A 25,020-nucleotide genomic window follows, 5' to 3' on the forward strand; every position below is an offset into this window, starting at 1 on the left:
GATATTCGAATATCTTCAATGAGTTGTTATTACCTCTGATTGAGTACTGTTGCTGTACCTACAACACCTCACCGCACCATATGCTCGGAGTACAATCAGCACTCTCTTGGGTCATGAGGTGTCAGAACTCTCTGTTTTAACCTTGGATAATATGAGTTACAACAACATTTTATTTTCCTTTGGAATCAGTAAAGTAAATTTAAATTGAATTGATTTCACTGTTCTAGTGGTTCAGTTGAAGTAACTTCAACAGACATGATTGAACTTCAGATGTGTGAAAAGCGTCTTTGCTGGAAAGAAGTCAAATGGAAATAGAGGTTGATATTTTTCAAAATAAAAGCTATTTCAAAATAAAATACTCCACAAACTGTAGTTAGAATAAGAACCTTGACAGAGCAGTCAAATTGCTGTGAGCCGCACAGGAGAGAGACAAAAGCCAGGTAAGTCCAAATAGTTTTTGATGCCCCTTTCAACATTCACTTAAAAACCAAACTATGGCTATTAAAACATGTTTTGAGGAGACATTTTAATTAACCTAAATTGGAATTTATTGGTGAGGACTACAGAGAAATTGAACTCAGCTCTGAAAATTGAAATCAGTAAAATGGACTGTCCTTTTGTAGTATTTCTGCTTTCCATATATTTTATAAATTGAGATTTAGACATCAGAATAACATCACAGTTGGAGCTGAAAAATGCAAAGGCAGGGGGATTTTCTAATTGTTGTTCTGAGTAGCAAGGTAAACTAGAATTAGTTATACAGTTTAACAATATGTTTATCAACTGCTTATGCATTTCAGTAATGAATGAAAAACAATACAAATTGTGATGTGTATGAAATAGAAACGGCTACTGGAGCCATTTCTTTATTATTGCAAATATCACACAAATAATTTTACCCGTTGTACCCGTTGGAAAAGCATTCCATGTCAGAAACTTGAGACTTCAAAAGAATGTTCCTGTTTAATGTTTTTGAGAACAAACGGACTACATCATTATTTAACTTAGAATTTAACTTTAAATAATAAGTTAATAACATTTTGCATGACCATCCATGAAGGATGTGCGAGTTCTACCAGTCATGCACAGCTTAAGAACCGTAACATTAAGGAAACGGTTTTTGTGAAAGGAAGGAAAGAAAATCTGATGTTTTTGGCTGAAGATCTAAATAAATTAGGGTATATAGATAAAGTAGGAGCCTGATTTATTTTAAGTCCATATCTCAGTATCCTACTTTCAAAATAGATGGCAACTAGATGTTGAAAGTTTTTTTCCTGACATTGATCAAATCCCTGAACATTTCTCTTTTTGTCTCCAAAGTTTCATATTTTAATGTTATTTTTTATGAAAATAATCCCTTCATGCCCCAGAGTGACTCAGATATAATGCTACACCTTGGCCTCAGTATGGATGGAACTATGAATATGCAAATTGGTCCCAGTCTCCTTATCTCCAGCCTCTCCCTCTGCTGCCTGCCTGCAGCAGCTGCTCCTCCTCATCCTCTCCTTCCCCCTGTCACTGTTAAACTACTCCCAGTTACACAATATTAAATTAGAATATTTGACTAATTCAACTGAGTAATACTGCACACAGAAAAGACAAAAAACAAAACAAAAACAAAACTAAACTTCCCCATCCAAGGAATCATAATTGAACTTGTGTAAATGTCTTTGTTTTTATAAAGCCTTTGTAATTGTAATTACATTGTAATTTTTCCCCTTACTAGCGGTAACATGTATTGCAATAAAGTAAGTCATATTCCTTGAAGTAAAGCTTGAAGCATTCAGTGACATTACCTGAAGTTAAGCTTGCAATTAATCGCTGCAGGTTACCATCCAAAAGTTTCTGTAGCTGCAGTAAAATACCCTCTTTAGGAGCTTCACTATATTTCATTCATAGTTTAAGATCCTAGGCTAGAAATTCCTACAAACATTCATTCACTTGAAAACTTAGCAGATAGAGTCCATTCAGTCCATTTAAAATCTTTAATATACCTATGGTGGCATTATTGTTTTATTTTGGCACACCATCAACCGCTGCGGTATTAAGTTTCTTAAAATAGATTTTACTATCCATCATTCTGAAGTACTATGACACTACATATACTTTGATAACTTCCAGAGCCAAGCTCACTGGGTATTCACGTCCACCATGATGGTGGACAGCTGTAGTCTGGATGGAGCCTACTAGTAAATGGAGCTAAATAACAATGATAGGCACATATTAGGCCTCTATCATGGTCTAAACCAATCAGAGATGGTGAATGGCTGAACCCCTCCTCTGATTGGCCATGGTCAGGGTGAATGTAATGCTGTTGAGCAGAGAAAATTAAAAATGCAATTGAATTTTTTTGTTAAGTTAAGCCGATTATTACCAATGGTCTGACATGGAGCCATCAACTTCCAAGGTTATGTGCAGTTGTGCTCAAACACAGCACTTCCAGTCTGGGCCCTCCATATTGCACTGCTGATAATTATGCTGTGCCTCCAACCTGAGCATTCAGTGAGACTGATGACAGTGCATACATCTATGTGGAAAAATAATAATTTGTTGTTTGTGCATTTAAATCTCACAAACACTCACTCAATAGAATTCTAGCTCATGCCAAGTTGACAAATTCTTGTTCTACCTGCTCTGTGGAACAAGTGCAGATGTGGATCATAAAGACACGTGGAGTGTGTATCTTTATGATCCACACACTCCATCCTGACTCTCTCCTTCTTATCATGCTCGCCCTGATGTGTGCGGTCGCAACTTAAGAAACTCTAGGTAAATAAACCTCACACAATCACATACCGTTAAAACATTTAAGAAATTAACAAAGTAGCCAATAAATTGATGTTGGTTTTGAGTATTAATGTGTTGTGGGATTTTTATGGTCAATTATGTGGGGAAATATAGCATAGATTTATAAAATATTGTTTTGCTGAGTGTTTTGGCTTATGCCACGTCTATAGTTGATCAAGTGCAATCCTACTGAATGTAGTACAGAATCCTGGCTTATTTTAGAAATCATAAAATGTCTTTTTGAGGATAAGACAAGTGGAAAGACAGAATTATTTTAAGTCAGAGATGAAAGATGATCTGTCAGCATCTGCAGCTCCGACAAGACAGTGTGCTGCTCGACTCCACTGCTTTTCTTTGTTCTTGTAGTCTCACAGTGTATGGACACCATCACACACTCTCAGAAGAAAACAGAAACTGACATGAAAGTGGGGGAAAAGACCAGCGTGAGAGATCAAAAGCTGGGATGAGCTGGGCCCCGTCTTCACTGAGCTGATCAAGAAGTCCTGTTCTTGCTGCAACACCTTTTGATTTTCTTCTTCCAGTTAGTCATACAAGCAGCCAGAATTACCTTAAAGTGTTTTACCCTCAGCTTTGTCGGTTACAGCTCTTTACTTCAACTATGTTCACCAATCTCATGTCCTTATTTATTAATAATGAAAAATGGCTGTTTTAAAGCTGCAAATATAATATATCTATCATTTCTTTTATAATGTAGCATTTTTATGTTGATTTCTGTAAAGATACATACACCCTCTAAGTTTTGTTGTAGTTTTCTGCAGAGTATGATCTTTTTTGCTGCTCTGGTCTTGTAGAGCATGGCTGGGGGTAGAAAAGGCTGATATTGGCTAGTTCATTCAAAGCTAAGCAGGAGAATTTTGAGATGAATTTAGATTGGACAAATGGTACATCACTTTATCAAGTCAGAGGACTCCAAAGACCTTCTCACCCCAGTTAGTCATTCACTTACTGATACACAGATTCAGATGCTGACAGCCTGAATAATTATTACCTGACTAAAAACTTAAAAAAAAAAGAAAAAAAAGAAAATGTTTTTCAATGTCTTGACGTACAGCTGGGTCAGACAACTGGTTGCTTTCTTTGGGTCTACCTGGGATTCAGCTCCTGGCTGAATCCCAGGTAGACCCTGGGATTCAGGGTCTACCTGGGATTCATAGCTGTTCTATTGCTCTGAGGCTGGGAGGCAGTTGTTTCTCTGGTCCAGTCTTGGTGTCGCAGTAGTTTCTCTCTCTGGATTCAGAACCAAAGTTTGCCCTTATTGTTTCAAGTTTCTGCCATAGATTTATGACTATAAGAACAAAGCTTGTTGGAACTTTGTCTGCTCAATAAAAACACAGCACTTATTTTTTGCTTGTTTGAACAAGAGGTTCATGATTGCCTTTTAATTCAGATGGGCTTCGTGCTTGGTGGTCCCGGTTCTGTGTTTCTCAGTCAGTCCACCATTTGATCTCTTTTCTGTCTCTGCCTCCTTCTCTTTGCCCTGACTCGGCTCTAAACATCTCACAGAAGTTGCCCCCTTGTGATGTCATGCAGGTTTGAGGAGTATGTTCAGGGCACTTTTCCATAACAAGCCTGGAAATGTATTGTTGTTCTTTGACAGCTTTATCTTTACATTTCAGAGTATTGTTTCATAATGAATGATAAGCAGTGAATGAATACATGTCAAGCTCTTAAAGGCTGTTGAAATATTCTAAGTAAGAATGTTGTTTGTGTTTACAGTCCAGAGCAGGTATGCAAACCAGTGCAAATCTTAATGCCGACATTAAGAGCCAAACTAAGCTCATGGTCACTGTAAAGAGCCACACAGCAATTTCAAGATTAACTTTATTTCTCTTTGCTTGCTGAAACGGTTTTTTGTTTTTCCCAAAGGCTTTGGGTCACCTGACAGTCTTTATTTTTTTTACAAATGTCTTCAGGTTTGACTTGTTTGTTTGAGCTCCATCTGACAAGCTGTCAGATGTGGAAGTGTCTTACGCAGAATATTTTTGAAACATGTAGGACAATTTATTTGTTCATATTTGAATCTATTTAATTGAGGGTATTGTGGTAACCTCTAACATTTTCATATTATACTGTACTTTAAAGAACAAATAAAAAATATGTGAATGTCAGAAGAGTAATCTGTTTTAACTGAACTGCTCTTTGCTTTTCAGGACCAGCTCCACTGAAAGTCCTTGCTTTCATTAGGTCATTTAGTCAAACCTCTTGGTAGATTCATACATAATTTGTGAGTCTTTGTTGAACACAAGGAGACAGCTTTCTGTTAAGTTCCTATCCAGGTGAAAATGGTTCTCACTTCACTCAGCTCTATCTTATTTCCTGCTAAGCTTGTCACTTCTGACAAGGTTAATCTTTCTTTTAAAGATTATGAAGTTATCCAGCAGTCATCACTTTTTGTCAGCTTAGCTCATATTAGCCAGCAAACTCTGGCTTTACAGTGTGAGCTTAGTTTCCAAGTTCAAAAGGAACACGGCAGATCCGTGCCACCATAAATCTGTTAAACCAGCACTGGTGATTATTTGTAACCCTGACTTGCATTTGTCTGAGCTCAGTCAGTAAAGAAGAGTTTAACTGCTGCCAGGAGCAAACCAACAGCAGCTTCATTTACACCACATAAAGATTTTGTAAAGCATTAATGGCACTGTCATTCCTAATACACTGTTGGATAGCATAGACATGTTGACTGCATTTATTGTATAAGTGAATTCATCTCACTAAGAAATCAAAGATCTGCAGGAAACAGAAAATATTGCCAAAGCCTCTTACAAGCAGAGGTCAGAATTAACTATTCACCATGACACACATCAAACCGTCTTTCAATCAGAAGACACACAGTCACCAAACAAAGTGAAGAGCTGAATAAACAACTCCGTCTGCACCATTGTTTGCTTTTGATGGGCTGCGCAACTCCCCTGTGTGGCATCCAGTGACAGGCCTGCAGAACAGCGAGCTTTTGATTTGTGAGTCTCTCCCGTTGCTCAAAAAGCCCGAAGGCTGCTTGACTGAATTAGGAGCTGGAGTGTTATCTCCCCAGCAGAGGCAGAGTACTGATTGCTGCCCTCATTGGAAGTGAGGAGCACGTTTGCCTGGTGTAATAGCTGCCATAGAAACCACATCAGCCAAGTAATTGTTTAGGCAACCTCAGAAAATTAAGAGGACAACATAAAAATGTGTTCCCTTGGCTTCTTCTCCATTCTCTGGGGCTACGTATTTTGATTAAATATTCAATTTTCGGTGCTGCAGTGCGACTGGAGATTGACAGCTTTGGACCAGACAGCACCATGACTTTTCTACTTTCTTCATTTCCTATTTGTTCAAGTGAAAATTTGGCCTAGCATACCGCTGCATGTTAAAAACCTCAAACTGTAGGTATCGTTATGTTGACCTGACCTTGTCATGTTATTGGCACAGCAGCAAATATCAACAATTTTGATATTAAGCAACCATATTAAGTTATATATTAAGTTGCTGTCGTGATGTTTCCTGCGAATGCTGATGGTCTGTATAAGTCCTGATCAGAAGGAAATGAAGGAAATTTTGCTGAGCATAAAGTCCTGCATGACTTTGAATTGTGTGACTTCCCTTCGGATGTGCTCCAGTTGGCAAAAGTTTGTTCATCAAGAGGGCAAAACTCATCTTTCTCTGCAGCATCATGACCAGAAACTGTAATTATCCATGACATCACTGTCTACTTTTATTTAGTCCTTCATATTGAAGGGCCTTTTGTCTATTTTTAAAGCTGCTTTGAAAACCCATGTTTTTTCATTGGACTTCCCAACAGCTGCACTTTAATGGTGCATTCAGGTACATCTGGTACTTTGGATCATCTAAATCCAATCAACTCCAGACCTTTATGTTTTCAAGTGTTTGCTGAGTCTAATGGAATATTCCTAAACAACAATATTAGCCAATTTCAAGTTTTATTGTATCATCCAGTCAACCATACTCGCCCCCCCCCCCTCCACCTCTCATATACTTGTCTCTCTCCCAAATCTCCAGTCAGTTCTATAGTGACCATCTATTTGTTTCTATTGATTGAAGTGGAAACATAATGAACCCTGACTTTAAAACCGATGTCTGTGCGCGTACCGTTATACCGCTACAGTCCACAGGGCCACTCATATCGTCACCATATTGTCTGCAGATCCTGTTTAGTTAACAGATAATGTCTGATTTTTTTTCCAAACATTTGTAACAGCATTTATTCCCACATATTGATCACTAAATGATGTGTCCCTCTTTGAAATGTTTTCTTGACATTTGCTATTCATCAGTACCATCATGTTGCGCAGGTTGAGCTCTGTGAGCACCATGGCACACAGCTGAGGTCTGCTGGTGTTGGAGTGCCTTCTAAAGCTGTGTCCTCTCTTGGACTCCAGGGTGTTACGGTGTGGACGGTGAGAGCGACTCCATCATGAGCTCAGCCTCTGAGAACTCCACCGAGCCTTGGTTCTGTGACGCCTGCAAGAATGGAGTGACTCCCAGCTGTGAGCTGTGCCCCAACCAGGACGGCATCTTCAAAGAGACGGATGCCGGGAGGTGGGACGGTGTAGTACAGTGTGGTCCAGTTTCTCAGAAAAAAGCAGGACAACTAACATAATCAGAAACAAATAACAGCTAATGGCCTGAGCTCGGCAAGCGGCGGCAAAAATGCTGTCTAAATTGTGCTCATTGTTTATTCGCTGCTGAGAAAAGGAGGAAGTTGGATTAGTGAGAGAGAGAGCTCATAGAGGAGTGAAAAAAATATGGATAGAAGGAATAGGAAGAGGAAGAAAAAGGAGTGAGAGAAAAGAGTGTGTTTTGTGAAGCATGGAGACTTCAGCCACGTTATCGCTGATGGTGCTCCTCAGCCAGGCTGCACCCGAATTTACTACTTCACTAGAGCATGAAAAACACAGCAAATTAAACTGTGAAGCGCTTGCTTGCTAGAGATGGATATCTTTATATTGGACTTTGGATTCTCTTCTCTAAAGTCCGCATTTGAAATTGTGTCACACCAAAGTGTAGCCAGCATCTGGGGCTATATTAATCTATGAGCTCATTTCTTTTTGAAGTCTCTGAGCAACTGACTGCAGCCAATTTCACAATATTAGGCTGCTTATTGTCTGCAGGAAAAAAAAAAAAAAAAACTCTGCCATGTTTTTTAATTGGTTTCCTGACATGCCTTAAAAATGGTGGATCTAAATGTCACCGATTACAAGCTTATTTTCAGCTTGAAACATGTATGTTCATCCTGTCCTTCCACTTTCAGGTGGGTGCACGTGGTCTGTGCACTTTATGTCCCTGGAGTAGCATTTGGAGACATCGATAAACTGCGACCAGTGACGCTTACGGAGATGAATTATTCAAAATATGGTGCTAAGGCAAGTTGTCAATTCACATCTTGACTCAGGTTGAGTTGGATTTTCATAATCAGTAGAAATATGTCCACCGCTTCCAAAGGCAAAATTTAAACAGTGCAGGTGATAAGATGCTCCCCAAGAGCGGTGATGTCATTTTAATTTAGTGGTTTTCTGGGTGGAATGATCGTAAAACAAACATTGCTAATACATTTAAAGACACTTGGATTCACAAATGGTATTTTTTATGAATGCAATGTTCGGGAATGGAGGAATGTGTCAATCCTTCTTCCATGTTACCTGGGTCAAAATTATGCATACAGGCTCAAACATCAACACATATCCCAGCAGATCCTGGGTTATAGATCCCTCAATACTTTGCAGGGAAATTACATTTGTTCTCATTTGTAAGCTTTTGTCATAATTACACCACTAATACCCATTTTGTGCAAGGCAGAAGTAAACACCAGCAGCTACACAGACTGGATCCAACGATGACTCAGCATGTTTATTAGGGATAATGATCCCAAACACACATCAGAGCAGGTTTTGGAATGGATAAAGCAGACTAACATTAGATCTCTGTCATGGACCCAACTTTAACATCAGAGAACATTTGTAAACTTAGCTTAAAGCTGGGTGTGTTCAAGAACACCAACCAGTTTAAATAAACTCTATTGTTTTTGAGAGCCCAAATACCAGAAGAGCCAGAATTATAAGAAAAACTCAGTGACATCTACAAAAGAAGTATTGTTTGACTGCATGTTGCTGAGGGACTTGTAGATAAATAATAGTTATTGCTTATGTTTATTATCTACTCATTATGCTTAATTTTGACCCTGTAGGAGTTAAAGAAAAGTTACAGTAAATTTAAACTCAAGCAATAAACTGGTGCTTTAGAAATTCATTACAGCTGTTAGATCGTCATGCCAATCTGGAAGAAGAATAGTCCAAGTGCATCATTAACATCCTAAATAACATTCATGTCCATGACTTGTGTCCATCAGTAACAAGCAGTGGTCCAGGGCTAAACAACACATATTTTAAGTAATATTTTTTTTATCCTGCTCACCTCATCTGAAAGTAAGAGTTTTTTTGCGACTGAAAGCATTTACATCAACTGATTTCTGAAATTTTGCAGTTGAAACATGATAAAATGTGAGTTACTGCTTTTGTAAATTCTCTGGAAGGTGTAAGAAGGGATCATTTAGCTGTCATTTTAAAAAATTGAATTTAATGAGGTCTGGGAATATCTTAACAGGAAGTGACAAAGACATGCTCTCAGTTTTAATGATGTTAGAGCAGTGATGTTGATTATCCTCGGTACTCTGTCCAGGTAAACACTGAACCAGTGACACTGCTGGCAGAGATGACAATAATGAATTTCTGCATAGGGTTCATATAAAACCAGGAACACAGCCAGATAGTTTGTTCCTGATGAACTCAAGTAAAATACTCCAAAATCTCAGGCTGTTCTTGGATATTTTTAATGGAGTCAGGTACAGAAAATAACCTGCTGAGAAAGAAACATTACACTATTTAGTTTTCTCTTTACTCACATCAGTCTTTATTTAAACTAGCTGATTTCTAAGGTTAAACAACTGTTCCTGGTTTTAAAAACACTTCACTTCCCTAGTTTCCAATCTGAATCTGAATCGCTGTCCTTGCTGTGTGTTCTGGTACAGGAGTGCAGTTTCTGTGAGGATGCCCGTTTTGCCAGGACCGGTGTGTGCATCAGCTGTGATGCAGGAATGTGTCGATCCTACTTCCACGTCACCTGCGCACAGAGGGAGGGGCTCCTGTCCGAGGCTGCAGCAGAAGAGGTACATACTCACCAGAACAATGCATGACAATAGAACTTACAGTTACTGAATGATTCGGAGCTCTGCTACCAGCAGAAAGAAGTAAAGCAAAGTTTCTATTAGTTTAGTTTAGTAGATTAAAAGGAACACAATTAAATAAATAAATAAATAAATACATGGAATAATTAAATAAATGTACCAAGATGGTTTGATTTGTGAAAGTTTAATGGAAGGCCAGTGTAGCTCTTTGTTGTATCTGGACCACATTAGAAACGCTCCAACACTTTGACTCTTCAAACCTAGACTAGATTATTCTGCACTAATAGCTCAACTTTCACAAGACAAATAAAGATTTCATGAATTAGCACTGTTAGTATACAATAATCTAGGGCAGGTTTGAAGTGGCTGAGTTTCATAGTTTTTTAAGTACAGCAGATTAAACATGCTCAGTTTGTGAAAAATTAGGAAGCCATTTTGTGAATCACCTTTTTGTCATAGCAATACAAAGCTCACACTCAATCAGTCCTTTGACTTTATCCACCACTTAGTCAGGACGACAGTCTCTCCAACAAACTCAGGGAAAGCTCAGGAAAATCCTCCATTACAAAGAACTAGTGGAGTTGAACAGATCAGATAAGCTCTGCCCCTCAACCTGGATGGGTGAGTTGGACACATAAATTCATGGTGATGCTGCAGGAACAGGAACCGTAAAATAATTCAATGCACATTTAATGAATTATCTGCATCAGTTGTTATTAGTTTACATTTTAATAATTTAATGCCATTTAGTAAATTGTTTAATTGAACATTTATTTATTGGTGCATTTAATAAATGATTTTATGATGTATTTACTTAATTTTGTCTGTTTTACCTCTCCATAGTTGAGAGGACCAGCAGGTAGCAGAGAAGCCAGTGAGCTTAGAAAGTTCCTCTTAAAGTGACGTTTCCTGTTCATGATGACTAGCTTTATTCACCATCAGCTCACTGATGCTGCTAGAACCAGTGAGCTGATGGATTTTGTGTGCTGCCAGTCAGCCGGTCTGCTCTGTCTCGATCACGGCGGATTTGAGCTCCTGATCTCGCTGTGGTTAAAGGTTGTCATGTTTTGGAGATTCAGCTCTCTAAAAACTCTGCTTTTAGTTTCATGAACCAGAAATAAGGGAATGATTTCTAGTCACTTTTAATAACGTGAATAACTTTCATATTAACTCTTTATTATCCCTACAATAAAATAAATAAAATTTGATTAAAATAATAAGCTATATTTGGCTTGAGTACCTTGATTTCAGACTTAGTCAGACATAGTAAAAATTGGCTTAAATTTTGACGTCATTATTAAACTCGTTTTGCCTTTGTGTTTCATCAGGATATTGCTGATCCATTTTTTGCCTACTGCAAGCAGCATGCAGATCGCTTTGACAGGAAGTGGAAAAGGAAGAATTATTTGGCTTTACAGTCATATTGTAAGGTCTCTCTACAGGAGAGAGAGAAGCAGCTCACGCCTGAGGCTCAGGTAACATTGTCTACATGCTTTTGTGTTTATTCTTGTACAGTTGAGAACAGAAATTTACATACATGGAGTAAAAAGAAACACGCACCTTTCTGTATCACTGTCTGAAGTTAAATCAGTCTAAACATCTCACTTAGGATTATCAACATTTTTTGTATTTGCTAAGTGCCACAATAATAAGACAAACAAATATATTAAATATTTATTTATTCTATTACTATTATATTTATGCCTTCAAAATCAGAAGTTTGCATACAGAATGACTACCATCTTTTTAAACAATGATGCCTCGGCTTTGGAAACTTCTGATTAGTTAATTGACACATTTGAGTTATTTGGAGACTGACTTGTGGCACACCTGGATGGACTCTCTGCTCGGTTTGTCAGCAGGAATCAGCCCAGATATCAGGAAGAAAATCAGGAGCTGCTCCAGTCTGGTTCATCCTGGGAACAATTTCTAGATGCTTGATTCCATCAAATTCATCTGTTCACTTGTAGTTGGTATGAAAGGAATATCCAACCATCACAGCATCACAGTACTCGGGAAGGAGACCGGTTCTGGTCCAAAATATGCAGATTGACCCCAAAACAAATGACAAAGACTTAATGTAGATGCTGCTGAAGCTGCTGAAACCGTCTCATTATCCACAGGCAAACAGTTCCCAAACAGATATGAAAAGCAATATCTGTGAGGATGAACCTATTACTATTAAAGAAACATAAAAAATCAGATTGTAGTTTGTGGAGACCTTCAACTGTGGAGACATGTCCTGTGGTCTGATGGAACTTAACTGGAACTGTTTGGCCGTAAAAAAAGACTTTTGTTACATCTGGAGGAGAAACGGGATAAACATCTGCATATGTAAACTTCTGGTTTCAGGATATTTATGTTAGGTTTAGTGTTTGTTTTGAATTCCTTCAGATTAGACGTGGTTCAGATTCAGTTTGAAGCACAGTGGGGGGTTAACGAACAGCTGCTTGGTATTTCCCCCTCAGGCCCGTATCACCACCCGCCTTCAGCAGTACCGAGCCAAAGCAGAGCTGTCCCGGAACACTCGGCCTCAGGCTTGGGTGCCCCGAGAGAAACTACCCCGACCTCTGACCTCCAGCGCCTCAGCCATCAGAAAGTTGATGAGGAAGGCAGAACTGATGGGCATCAGCACTGACATTTTCCCTGTGGACACTTCAGATGCCAACGCCAGCATGGACGGACGCAGGAAGCACAAGCAGCCGGCCCTCACTGCAGACTTCGTCAACTACTACCTGGGTGAACAAACTGCCCGTCACATCTGTCCACCACTGGTCATGTTTATTTTCAGTCGCATTCAGTAAAATATGAACTGAGCTCACACCACTGAAACACATCTGATGGACGTTTATGGGAAATTAGCTATAAGTCTGATTTTGCCAGCTGAATTCACTTTATCTCCAGTTTACAGCGTCTATTTACAACTAATGTTGTACTAAGGCACTTTATAAGATCCACAAGATAAACCCAATCAGGCAGACAGATCCAAATTAATTATACTTCAAACCTGGTCTTAATACAATTCAGTCAAATTCAACTGATAATGCAGGTTTTTTATCTGAGGAAGCCTAGCTGATTACATTGATTTAGTATTATAATATAGCCATTTCCAGTTATGATTTTATAATGAAACAGAACTTTGATCACATTGTTGAAAAATACATATTTTTCCAGAACAAGATGGGTAAGAGCTGGATTTGGGTCACAGTATATTGCTGTACTCCTTCATTGTAGAAACGTGGATAAATTTGGAGAGAGACGTTCTGCTCTTTACTGACTGATTATGTGAAATATTAATTCTGGCTCAATAAAATAAAACCATCAGTTTTTAATAAGTGTGCAGAAACCTTCAGTGAGCACATTCAAACATAATGTGTTTGGACTGTTGACTGCAGGTAAGATACTCATTGCTTGAAACTCCCTGTGGAAGCTTCCAGAGGTGCCACCATTTTGGACGGGTCCTTCATGTTTAGAGCGTTTCTGTGGCTTCTAGCAGCAACTGTGTGAAGCGTGATACACTCCTATGATCACATCTGCACTCAGGAGGAGAAATGCTCTGTTATCTGAAGCTTATCTAACTCCCAATCTCTTTTTCTGTGCTGGAAATAAAGCAGAGATCTTTATATTGAGTGGAACAAATGCAGTTTTAGCTTTGCTTGCACAATGTGAGAGTGCAGTGTTTAGAAAGTTGGAGCAGCAACTTTAGAATTTCAGAGACAGCAGGAGAAATTTGCTCTTATCAGAGTCACTTAGAAGTAGGTGTTACTGGTTATTTCTTGCCAGCACTATCTGTTTTTTACAAGATTATTAAATGAGGTAATACTGTAGTTGTAATCTGCAATAAGCTTTTTAGGAATGCAAATGAAAAGTGTTTTCTTCCCAAATAAATGGCAGCATGTCAGTAACCTTGAGAACTCTGAAATGAGCTTGCAGAGGGCCTATCTGCCATCAGGGTTCTGTCATGGGCTGTTTTCCTGTATATAGATTGGGATCGGGCTATTGATTTTTGTCCCATTGTTATTCAGAGCGGAACATGCGAATGATCCAGATCCAGGACAACATCTCTGAGCAGAAGAACCTGAAAGACAAACTGGAAAGTGAGCAAGAAAAACTGCATGTGGAGTACAACAAGGTGAGCAGCTTACAACAAGGTGATGCACCTGCTCCATGTGATGCAGTGAACGTGAACCATTCAAGTAGCTGAGCAAAAATACAGCAACTTCCTTTTTTCAGGTGTTTAGTGGGGAACCAGAATTATGTATTGTCATTGTTTTTCAGTAATCATTTTTATTATACATTAAAATTTCAAACTGAATTTGCTCTTAAGTAAGTAAAAGTAGGATTGTTAGAATATTAACTTCTTCTAAGTTATAATGTAAACATGCTGCAGGCATTAATTGTGTTTGTTTTTTTCCTTATGTTTTATGAAACGTAAAATTTTATTCAGGAGCAGCGGTTAGACATTTACTGACCAACAGCTTTTTTCAGTTTTCTTTGAGGTCTGACTGGCCAATGCCGTCTTTGTGTCTCTTGTTTTAGTTCATCATGAAAGAAAACTGTGATAGAGAAACTTGAGGAAAGAATATTATCTCTGCATCAACACATATTTCTTCATCTTCATCTTATTTTTCACTAGACCCAAAACAAAGCGCACCAAAGAACATTCCCCGCTGGTGTGTTTACAGGCAAAAAAACAACCAGTCATAGCTGACAGATAAACATGTAGTTTTAGCATCTGTAGATTTTGCTATCAGTCCAGTTCTGCACCGAACCTCTAGCTCTGTTCTGCTTTCGCTACAGATTTAAATGTGATCCGATTTAGTATCGCCATTTTTTGACAGTAAAAATTGGGGAGGATTCCTTCCAAATATTTTGATTATTAATTATTTTTTTTGTGTATGCACAGGGAAAATAAAGTGACAGGAAGGAACATTTGTGTTCCCCCACAAACAAGTAAAAATCTTATCGATTTTATTGTAAAGTCACAATAAAGCTCCAAAATCTAGGGAAATAAAATTCTTCAGAACAAATAAAACATCTTGACAGTATATTTGACTCTTGCCTCATATAAAAAAATAGATATACTTCCTTGTATAACTTGCAGAATAGATTACATCAGTGATTTGTTTCCTCATCTTTTTTAAAACCTGAGACCACATTACGATAAAAAATGGTAGATATAGCAAGTTTGGCGTTACATTGTGTGGAGTCCAGCCATACTCTACAACAGGACCAACACATGCTTGAACCAATTTCACTCACCAACATTCTGACGTCAGACAGTAAATCTTGCCAAACCTCTGGAGACCAATCATGAATTCAGAGTAAACAAACATGGCCGACTGGTAAAAGAAGTAATGGCGATAGTTTGTGCGCTGTATTTTATGGGGAAAAACAACTAATCAAAGACATCTCCACTGATCTTTCTGGTCCTCCATGGTAGTTGTTTTGTCTTCGGTGTTTTATGGATTCCCCTCCTTGTTTTCGTCACCTCACTTTCAGATTGGCTACACGTCACATTTAAATGGCTGTGTTCTCGTTTGTCCTCTTGGAATGCCACACACTACGATATTTAACCAAGACAATCCAACATGTTGAATATCCCTGGTTGTAGATCACTCTGAACACAACCAGGGTCCAGAGTGATCTAACCCTGGTATTAATATTCTTAATATTCTTAATATTAAGAATATTGATATTCTTAATATTAAGAATATTAAGAATATCTCTTAATATTCTCTTTGAAGCCCTTCTGGTAATCACGGCATCCTTTAGATTGTTGCAAGATGGAAATGGGACAAAAATTGGCATAAAAATCTTCCTGTATGAACTAGGCATAAATAAAGCGCAGACATATCTTAACATGTTAGACTTTTTGGACACAATTGATTGCTGTTGCCTAGGCAACAGACTTTGGAGTTCAGCCTAAAACCTTTTCACATGAAAACTGATATGGAGGATGAACTTATGTCTTCTATTTTTTGTGATTGTTTTTCTTTTTTTCTTTTTAAGTATTTCTGAGCTGTGCTTATGATCAGCCAGTTCCTTCACGCACATGAATTAATAGGTTATTGTTGTCATTGGAAACTACTGAATTATTATTATTTTTTTTGCACTTTGTCTGAAACTTTAATCTTTGTATCTGATTTCAGTGTAGTGAAGTTGTAGCTGTTATAATCTACTCCCATGTGGAATTTGGCGGATGCGGTACTGTAATGGAGACAGTCACACAGCTCATGACCTCTTATTCGACAGCTAGTGTGTAGACTCAGCTTGATGCTGGCATTGCTCTCTGCTTTTTTTTCTGGCCCTGTAATCAAGTCTAAACTTTGTTTCAGTGACTGACTGGCTGGAGAGCGCTACATGAGATCAGATCTGGCCCCAGGAATGGAGCATTTAGCTTTTTATTATTTCCTCTCAAACATGTGACCTCTGTGAGGCTACGGCCACACCATCTGTCAACATGAGGAAGAGAATCCAGTGGCAGAGTAAAAGTCACAGGAGTTAATGTTGCATAGGGGAATGTGATATGTGTGTTGAGCGTTATTAATGGAGTGTGTGTTGCTAATTGCACTGCTGAGTTGTTCCTCCATGGTTTTAGCCTTAGAAAAAAAATGCTGGTGGAAGAGTGCTGGTAGAAGTCTGAGTTTGACTGATTCATCTTGAACCTGAGGTTTTCAGTTGCATTTTTAAATAATTAGAAATATCAATTTGTTAGTTTTTTCTATTTTTTTCTAATAACCTTCCTGACCATCCTGTTTATGCAGGTATGTCTCAAAAAATGATTTTCTGAGAATATTGTGACAAAGTATTTGTTTTCCCTGATTTCAGAAAGTCAAACTCATATTTTATGTAGATTCATTACACAGACTGAAATATTCCAGTCCTTTGTTTCTTGTTATGTTGATGAATTCGGCTTTCAGAAAATTAATTCCCAAGGTTCACTTTCTCAGACCATTATATTAAATTAGGCTAGGGGTCGGCAACCCGCGGCTCTAGAGAGGCATGCGGCTCTTTAGCACTGTCCTAGTGGCTCCCTGGATCTTTTTCAAAAATGTTTGAAAATGGAAAAAGATGGGGGTGGGAAATATATATTTTTTGTTTTAATATAGTTTTTATTGGAGGACAAACATGACACAATCATTCTTAACGTTTTACAATGCTATAAAAATGTGTAGAATATATATAAAATTTCAACATTTCTGTCAACAAAGATTTGTGTCATAGCCTGTGACACGTTTCTTTCAGCTGGGCGGGATGCGAGGCATGTGACTGTTGTAAACAAACCGACGGATGTCTGGTGGGTCATGGAGAGCAAAAGGGAAAAGAGACAAATAGCCGAGGAGAGATTCTACAATTCATGGACCGAATTTGCATTCACTACCAATGCAGAAAGATTACCTGAATGTTTGCTCTGTAGCGAGAAGTTGTCAAATAACAAAAAGAAAACTGTACTTTCCAGACTGTAGAGCGCACCTTACTATAAGCTGCCCCTACAATTAAAAAAACAAACAAACTGGTAACGTACATAGCCGCACTGGGCTGTAAGCTGCATGCTTCAAAGTGTGGGGAAAAAGTAGTGGCTAATAGTCCGAAAAATACGGTAATGTGGAAAGACATTTCCAGGGAAGGCGCTACATTAGCTGCCGCGTCAAGATTAAAGTTACATCTTACATGCCCGATGTTGAGAAGCTGTAGAGTGATGTCCGTAAACAGAAGTCACATTAAACACATAAGAACACAATCCTGTCATAGGCACATATATTTAGTAATAAAGTGTTTTTTTTTTTTTTATATTTATAAGTGATTTTTTCAGTATATATTTAGAATGACACTTGGCGATATTATTGTGTTTGTTGCTCAGGTGCGAGGATGGTTAGATGTCAAAAGAGGATGCTGCTATGTTTTACCATTGCACTGACTTTCTTGGCATTTGCACAGAAATCAAACTTCAAGTGTACTAATTTAATTTTATATACTTTACATTTTCAAAAGGCTACTGCTTTATTTTTATCACTGCAGGTTGGTTTTATTGCACTCCATTTGTTGTACAGATAAGGGGCACGTTATGCATGTTCCGTTTTGTTGTTTTTTCGCACGTTGTTTTTTCGATCACACACTTTACAATGATTATTTACAAAGACCCTTTCCCTGTCGATCTTCATAATAAAAATGTACATCGTACAACAGAGTGGTCACATGGTACATCATTCCTTCCAGGACACACTGCAGGGAAAAAAAAACCCATTTAATTATGAATGCTAATTATGTATACACTTAGTCATTTTGATAATAGGCTAATATAAACACTTAAAGCATGTTTTGCCTTTATTATAAGCCTTATCTAAGGCTTTTAAGTTTTTGCGGCTCCAGACAGCTTTGTTTTTTGTTTTTTTGGTCCAATATGGCTCTTTCAACATTTTGGGTTGCCAACTCCTGAATTAGGCCAATAAAAATATATTCTAAGCACAAATGTGAGGCTTTTGAAAAGTATGAACATCACTCAGCAGTCAGTACTTGGTAGGTCTCCTCCCGCATGAATTACTGCATCAATTCAGCGTGGCATGGAGGACAGCAGCCTGTGCTTCTGTGTAGGTGTAAAGGAAGCCCAAGTTCCTTTGATAGCTGCCTTCAGGTCATCTGCTTGGTGGGTCTAATGTCTCTCATCTTCCTCTTGACAACAACAGCCCAGAGATTTTCTATGGGTTTTAAAGGTCAGGGGAGTTTGGTATGTTTTCTAGAAAGTAAAGAAAGCTGCTCAGACATTTCATTGTTTGTATTTATTAATAATGAGATTGACATACTTCAGTCCCCCCTGAAGCACCAGTGCTGTTAGCTGCAGTGACCCTGTTGCATGATCTTGAGCTTCCTGTCCTGCTGCAGCTCTGCGAGTTTCTGGAGGATCTGCTGAGTGTGAACGGAACCCTGCGGAGTGAAGGCCAGGCCATGTGGACGCTGCTGGGCGGCATTGTGGGCCAGGTATGTTCAAATCACTTCTTTCCTTTTCCTTGCGTGTCTACATGTGTTCCATTCACTGATTCCTTGGTAAAGAAGTTGCTGAACATGCTGCAGGAGAGATTTTTAAGGCATTCATTTATTTTACTCCCAAGGAGACTTGGGAGTAAAATATAGTTTTTTTTAATGTGCTTCAGATAGAAAACTCTTTACTTTAGCCAGATTCTTTTTAATTGGTGCTTTTAATCTGGTGGTTATTTTTAGATTGACCAATTAATAACTGAATAGCAAAAGGTGCTTAATTGGAAATTTTCTTTAACACAGTTTGAACTGGATGAAGCTAAAATTAATACTAGGTAGTACATATACAAAGGTTTCTTTCATCTTAAATGTAAATATTTTCTGTCCAGTTTTGGCTTGATTACTTCTTTACTTGTGTTGCTCTTCCAACAAATGACCTTTTTTTAAGTCTGTATGCTCCAGTTAATGATCAATTAATTACTAAATGACTTGATTCATCCTGATTAATCTGATTAATTGTTTCAACCCCAGACATCTGACATTCTGTTGTACTGTAATATGTTCATATATAGTGGTTTGATTACGTTCTGGCTTGTTTTTTGTCTCTTTTAGTGGCAAATATTCAAGTTTAATTTGAATATTAAACTGTATTGGGACTATTACATAGTCCCAATACAGCTGGGACTATGTAATTTTGGATCGCACAACAGTGATTCTTGTGAAGTTGTGGCTGCATGACTGCAAAGGGAGGGATAAAATGATACAACAGGAACCTAAGAAGCCTAAACTCTAAACATAAACAGTAGATTAATAAGGAGCAGATATGGAGTTTGAGTACTGAGGCTGGGTGTTCTACTCAGAGTCGATACTGTGACATAAAGATACTCCATAAATCTGAGCTGCTTGCTATATGAGAGTGTTCTTTCTGTCCTCTAGATTTTGGTGTAGCTATTGAATGAATGTCTCTTTTAAAATTACAGGAACTACTTGTTTAAAGGGATCCACGAGTAGTTGAACATGTCAGCCTAAATATGTTGGAATTTCTCTATTAACTTAAAAAGTCCTGTTTGTGATGTGTAAAAATTCATAATTACTTTAATTACTGTATTTTACTGTATTTTAATTACTGCACTGGATTATAAGGCGCACTCTCATTTATGGCGTCCATTTCTGTATGTAACTCATACATAAGGCGCACCAGATTATAAGACGCATGCTAAAACATACGGTCAACAACAACAAAAAAAAACCAAGGTATCAGAAACAAAACATTAAGTTTAGTTGAACTTCATTCTACTATGCAACAATAGTTATTAGTAGAATGAAGTTCAACTAAACTTAATGTTTTGTTTTTTAAGTTAAATTACTCACGTTATTTTTTATTCTTCTTCCACAAATCCATGAAAGACCTTTTTTTCTGTATCTGAATTGAACAGCTGGGCAATTTTGCCATCAAACATGCCAGGTTCCCTCTCATCATTGTCGGAGTCAGTCTCATTGCCAGGTGGCTGTTCAGCAATGATGCCGGCTTTCGCAAAAGCTCAGACAACACTTACGGCAGATATATTAGCCCAGGCATCCACAATCCATTCACACGTGATGGCGGCGTAACTCGCCCGGCGCTGCCTCCCCGTCTTAGTAAACGTGTGTTCGCAGTCTGTCATCCATCGCTCCCACACCGGTCACAACTTCTTTTTGAACGCCCTGTTTACACCAATGTCCAGCGGTTGGAGTTTTTTTGTTAATCCTCCCGGAATGACGGCAAACTCCGAATTAGTTTGCTTCACTTCCTTTTTCACAATAGCAGTGAGATGGGTGTGCATGGCATCGCAGATGAACAGGGACGGTGATGCGTGGAAAAACCTATCTGGTTTTTACCCGAGGTGTATGCTGCAGAACTTGGACAACAATTCTCTGATTGGTTTATCGCTGCCAGCGTACGTACTTTACACTTTACGTCTCTGTGTCAGGGACAGATTTTGGAATTCAGTGCATACATAAGGCGCACCGGATTATAAGGTGCACTGCTGATTTTTGTGAAAATTTAAGGCTTTTAGGTGCACCTTATAGTCCGGAAAATACGGTAATGTTATATCTTTTGGTATATTTTTCACCCATGGAGGCTTAGTGACTGGTCCTTGTTCTGAAAAGGAATTAACCTCTTCTCTTGAGGATTAAATATTATTTTAAATGTGATGTGACTCATCTCATTTAATGAGGAGGTGGCGGGAAGATGAAAAACCATGTTAAAAACTACCAAAGCAGTTAGAACAAATTATTAATTGTTTACCGATTTATTAAACGGCTACAGTGGGGTTACATATTTTAACAATAGCACAATACAATGGTTCATAAGCATTAAATACAAAAAACTAAAATATATTTCGTCCATCAATATGATGGGAATAAAGAAGCCGTGAAGCTTACAATCTCAGATGTATCAGTATTTACGTAGTTTATGTAAATTCTTCTTCTCGGTGGCCTTCAAGAGGTACTTGCACGCTACCGCCCCCTGTGGTTGCAGAATATGATGGTTCACAGTTTTTGGTGTAACACCTGACCTGACACAGAGTGCGTCCACTATTTACCGGATCTCGCAGTCTGACCAGAGGTACGTGTCATTCATTGTTTCATTTATGAAGCTGAAGATGGCAGCAACAGCAGCAAACATCAGTTTCTTCAGCCAACGCTTTCCTCTTCCACCGTTTGCTCCTTCTTATCTTCATTACCCTTTGAAATTTCCACATTTCTATACATTTCAGTTGGAGCTTTTTTTAAACTAAAAAAAGGCTTAAAATTGTTTTGGCTGTTTTGGCTAGATGGAACTAGTGCAGTTGGACCTAGCATACATCATTTACCCAGAATACATCGCAGCTTAAACTACATGGTGATGCCTGTGTGACAATTTTTTATTTAAATTTATAAAAGCCAAACAGCCTACAGTATCTTTACTTTATTGTTTTTACATCTAACATAAATATTTCTCAAATAAAGTCTAATGCTAGTCGTGGATCCCATTAAGGAAGAACGATCTTGTTCAAAAGGTGACATGTTAAGAGATTGTAAAATTTAAGAAACTAATGAAACTTTATAGATGGAATCTTTCTGTAGTAAAGCACTTTCATTATTGAAATCACACATCTATTCATAAATACTCTCCATTATCTCAGATTGACCTGGATCTTGTCATATCTGCAGTGCTACCAGTGGAGAACAGAAGGGTTTCATTTCTAAAAGATTTGACATCTATAAGATATATTACTCTCTAAATCCATAAAACGCTAAATTAAAAGTGTAGCTGTTGAGAGTACGAGTGTTGCAGATAAATGGTCAAATGATGTTAATACGGTAGCAGGACAGATAAATGGAGCGGAATGTGGAGACTGGCGCTGCTTCTGCAATGACCAGCATAAATCACCTAATTATGAACATTCACAGCACAAGTTGTAGCATCAGTCATAGTGCTGCATGCTTTTGTGTCATCTGTCTGCCACATTTTTATCTTCTATTTGTCATCCTGCCTGTGCATTTGCAGAAATAATTGATGTCCCCAACTGGCACTAAAATCAGTCATTTAATACACAGTTGGAGCTTTTGTTCCTCCAACATTTACCACCCCTGGTAACTTAACATGGAAACACTCAAATGTTACTTTCCACATGCTGCTGTAAGACACATGGGGCTCACACAGTTAATGCACAATAAACCCTCTCCCAGAAACTTGTTTAAAATAAACTTTTAGCCCTTCTTTTTTAAGTAGTAACATAATTCATAGTTACTATGGTTACATTTGATGGAACAAGCACCTTGCTCAGAAGTTCTTGATTGTGAGATCCAGTAATATTTATTTTAGTCTGTGGAGCATCTTTTAAGAGGTTAGTTTTAATCTTTTTAACTGGGCTTTCATAATGTTATTATTTCTTCCACTTGTTGACATGGCTGGGCAATATGGCTTAAAATTTTGTTTGTTTTTATGTTAAATTATGTGATGTGACCTTTACTGTAAATAAAGGCACCTACAAATAAAATGTATTGTTATTATTATTATTAAAAATAAAGTTTCCAAATTTTCATACCAGAGCCCATTCTGATTTTCATAAAAAAATATCACTTTATTTTCTAAAACAGAAATTACGGTAACATTTCATTTAAAGGGGTGTGCATAAGACTGATATGACACTGTATAAGTATGACATAACATCTGTCATGAATATTTGACTGCTGTCATTGTCATTCAGTAAATATTGACATTTGTAATGCAAAGTCGACATGATTTAAAAAGTCTCTGTTATGTCAACTTGACATTAACTAAGAATCATCTGTCATAAATATGTTACAACAGGTATTAATGATCAAACTTGGAATGTGATGCTGTCACGCCCTCCACCACCGCCCCTTGAATCCTACTAGGTGGCTGCACTGTAAAAACTATTAGTGCTGAGAACACCTGTCATAAAAAAATCCAAACTATCCCTTCAAATTTCCTTCAGTCTTTATTCCTGATCCTGATTGATTCCCTTGGAAACAGAGCAGATTTGCATTGTTTTTGGATGAGATTTGTTGCTTAAACAATATGAACAAGTATTTGACTTTTATATTAGCATTAGATATTCCAGGCCCTCCTGTAGTTCCTAATGTAACACTGATTGAGCAGAATGTTCCTGCACTCTGCTCTCTGTCAGAGTCTGGAGAGCTAATATTTGAAGAGTCATGTAAGTTGTGATAGTGGATCTGTTCGGGTTCAGTAGTACCAGATGTGGATCATGTCTGCTGTTTTCCAGTGGATGAGAAAGCTCATGGGGTTTCTACCTGTCTGTTCAACATTCAGGATGTCCCAGGAAAGAAAACATCAAACAAAACAACACATTGACTCTGGCATGTAAACAAGTTCCATGTCAAACATATTTCATAATGGAGACAATACCTGTACATGATGTCATTTTGTGTGCTGATTGAGTGATTGAAAGCAGGTCCTGGCTCCGGTTCAGAATCCTCTGTAGGATCCAGGGATCTTCTGAAAACACATTATAGTGAGGTGGGTGCATAGCGTTGGCTGAGAGCGGCTGCCATCACTGCTGCGCTCCTCATTTATCCACAGGGAACAGCAGAGCAGAATCTGGTCTAAAATAAGAGCAGCTCAGAAAACAGTGGCTGCAGGGCTGTCTATGCATGGATTAGGCTAAAAGCTTTAGCACATGGCACATACCCTGAGAGAGAGTCAGAGAGGAGCCGGCTTGCCTTGGCAAATGTTGGTTTCAGGTTGTGGCTCTGCTTGATATTTCTAGTTTAAATACAGAATGATGCAGCTGCTCTGAGTCCTGGACAGCTTCATGGAAATAAAACAATCTATTAGAGAGCCAGAACCCTTACCGACTTCATCCAATTCACTTTTACTCTGTTTCTGTAAACTTTGCTGTCGGTCTGTAGAACAGAACTGGCTCCATATTGGCAGAAAGGAGTCTTTATTAGCCAGATGCCAGGAGACCTCAGCGGAGACTGAGAGGATGACCTTATCAGACCCCAGTGCTGGGGTCAGCTGAGCCTCTATCAGGCCTCGGCGCCGCTGCACTGCTGCAGGCGCAGCAGATTAGAACGTCCTCAGAGGAAACCTTGTCTATTTAGTGACAGACTCAGTCCCTACTAGATAGGTTTTCTAATTAACCTCCATGGTAACACCACACCTGAGATTCAGATGAAACTAATCAGACCCTCTGCTGTTGGCTTACATCGGCCACATAGCAGATCTCACTTCTCCTAATGGAGCTGAACAAGAGCTGTCTACTCTTTAGCTTGGCCAAGTTCAGCAGCAACACAAATAAATAATAAATTCCATTTCAAACCTAACTTTTCACACATAATAGGTTTGCTAAGCTAAGTGTTTATAAATTAATAACTGCTCTCTTGTGCAGTAAATGCAACAACAACCAAAACAAGAATCATAAAGAGAAAACCAGATAAAAAGCTACAGAAATCATCATCTTATGTTATTTTTACAAAATGTTCATTTTATAAAAACACTCACCATTTGAGCCCAATAGTTGTTTTTTTTAATGTTTTAT

The 25,020-nt window shown here is 38.3% G+C and overlaps 1 protein-coding gene across 3 annotated transcripts in view; it reads left to right on the top strand.

Annotated features, from left to right (window-relative positions):
- Positions 1 to 25,020, top strand: part of phf14 (PHD finger protein 14) — a 73,724-nt gene that overhangs the window by 10,688 nt on the left and 38,016 nt on the right. For all 3 annotated transcript variants that reach the window (XM_007559033.2, XM_007559035.2, XM_007559034.2), the window contains exons 5-11: positions 7,185 to 7,344; positions 8,057 to 8,168; positions 9,830 to 9,967; positions 11,314 to 11,460; positions 12,454 to 12,724; positions 14,011 to 14,117; positions 18,869 to 18,964. In XM_007559033.2, the coding sequence (XP_007559095.1) occupies positions 7,185 to 7,344; positions 8,057 to 8,168; positions 9,830 to 9,967; positions 11,314 to 11,460; positions 12,454 to 12,724; positions 14,011 to 14,117; positions 18,869 to 18,964 (1,031 nt within the window). The remainder of the gene's footprint in view (positions 1 to 7,184; positions 7,345 to 8,056; positions 8,169 to 9,829; positions 9,968 to 11,313; positions 11,461 to 12,453; positions 12,725 to 14,010; positions 14,118 to 18,868; positions 18,965 to 25,020) is intronic.

This window comes from Poecilia formosa, unplaced genomic scaffold (assembly GCF_000485575.1).
Source record: "Poecilia formosa unplaced genomic scaffold, Poecilia_formosa-5.1.2 Scaffold101, whole genome shotgun sequence".
Lineage (NCBI taxonomy): Eukaryota > Metazoa > Chordata > Actinopteri > Cyprinodontiformes > Poeciliidae > Poecilia > Poecilia formosa.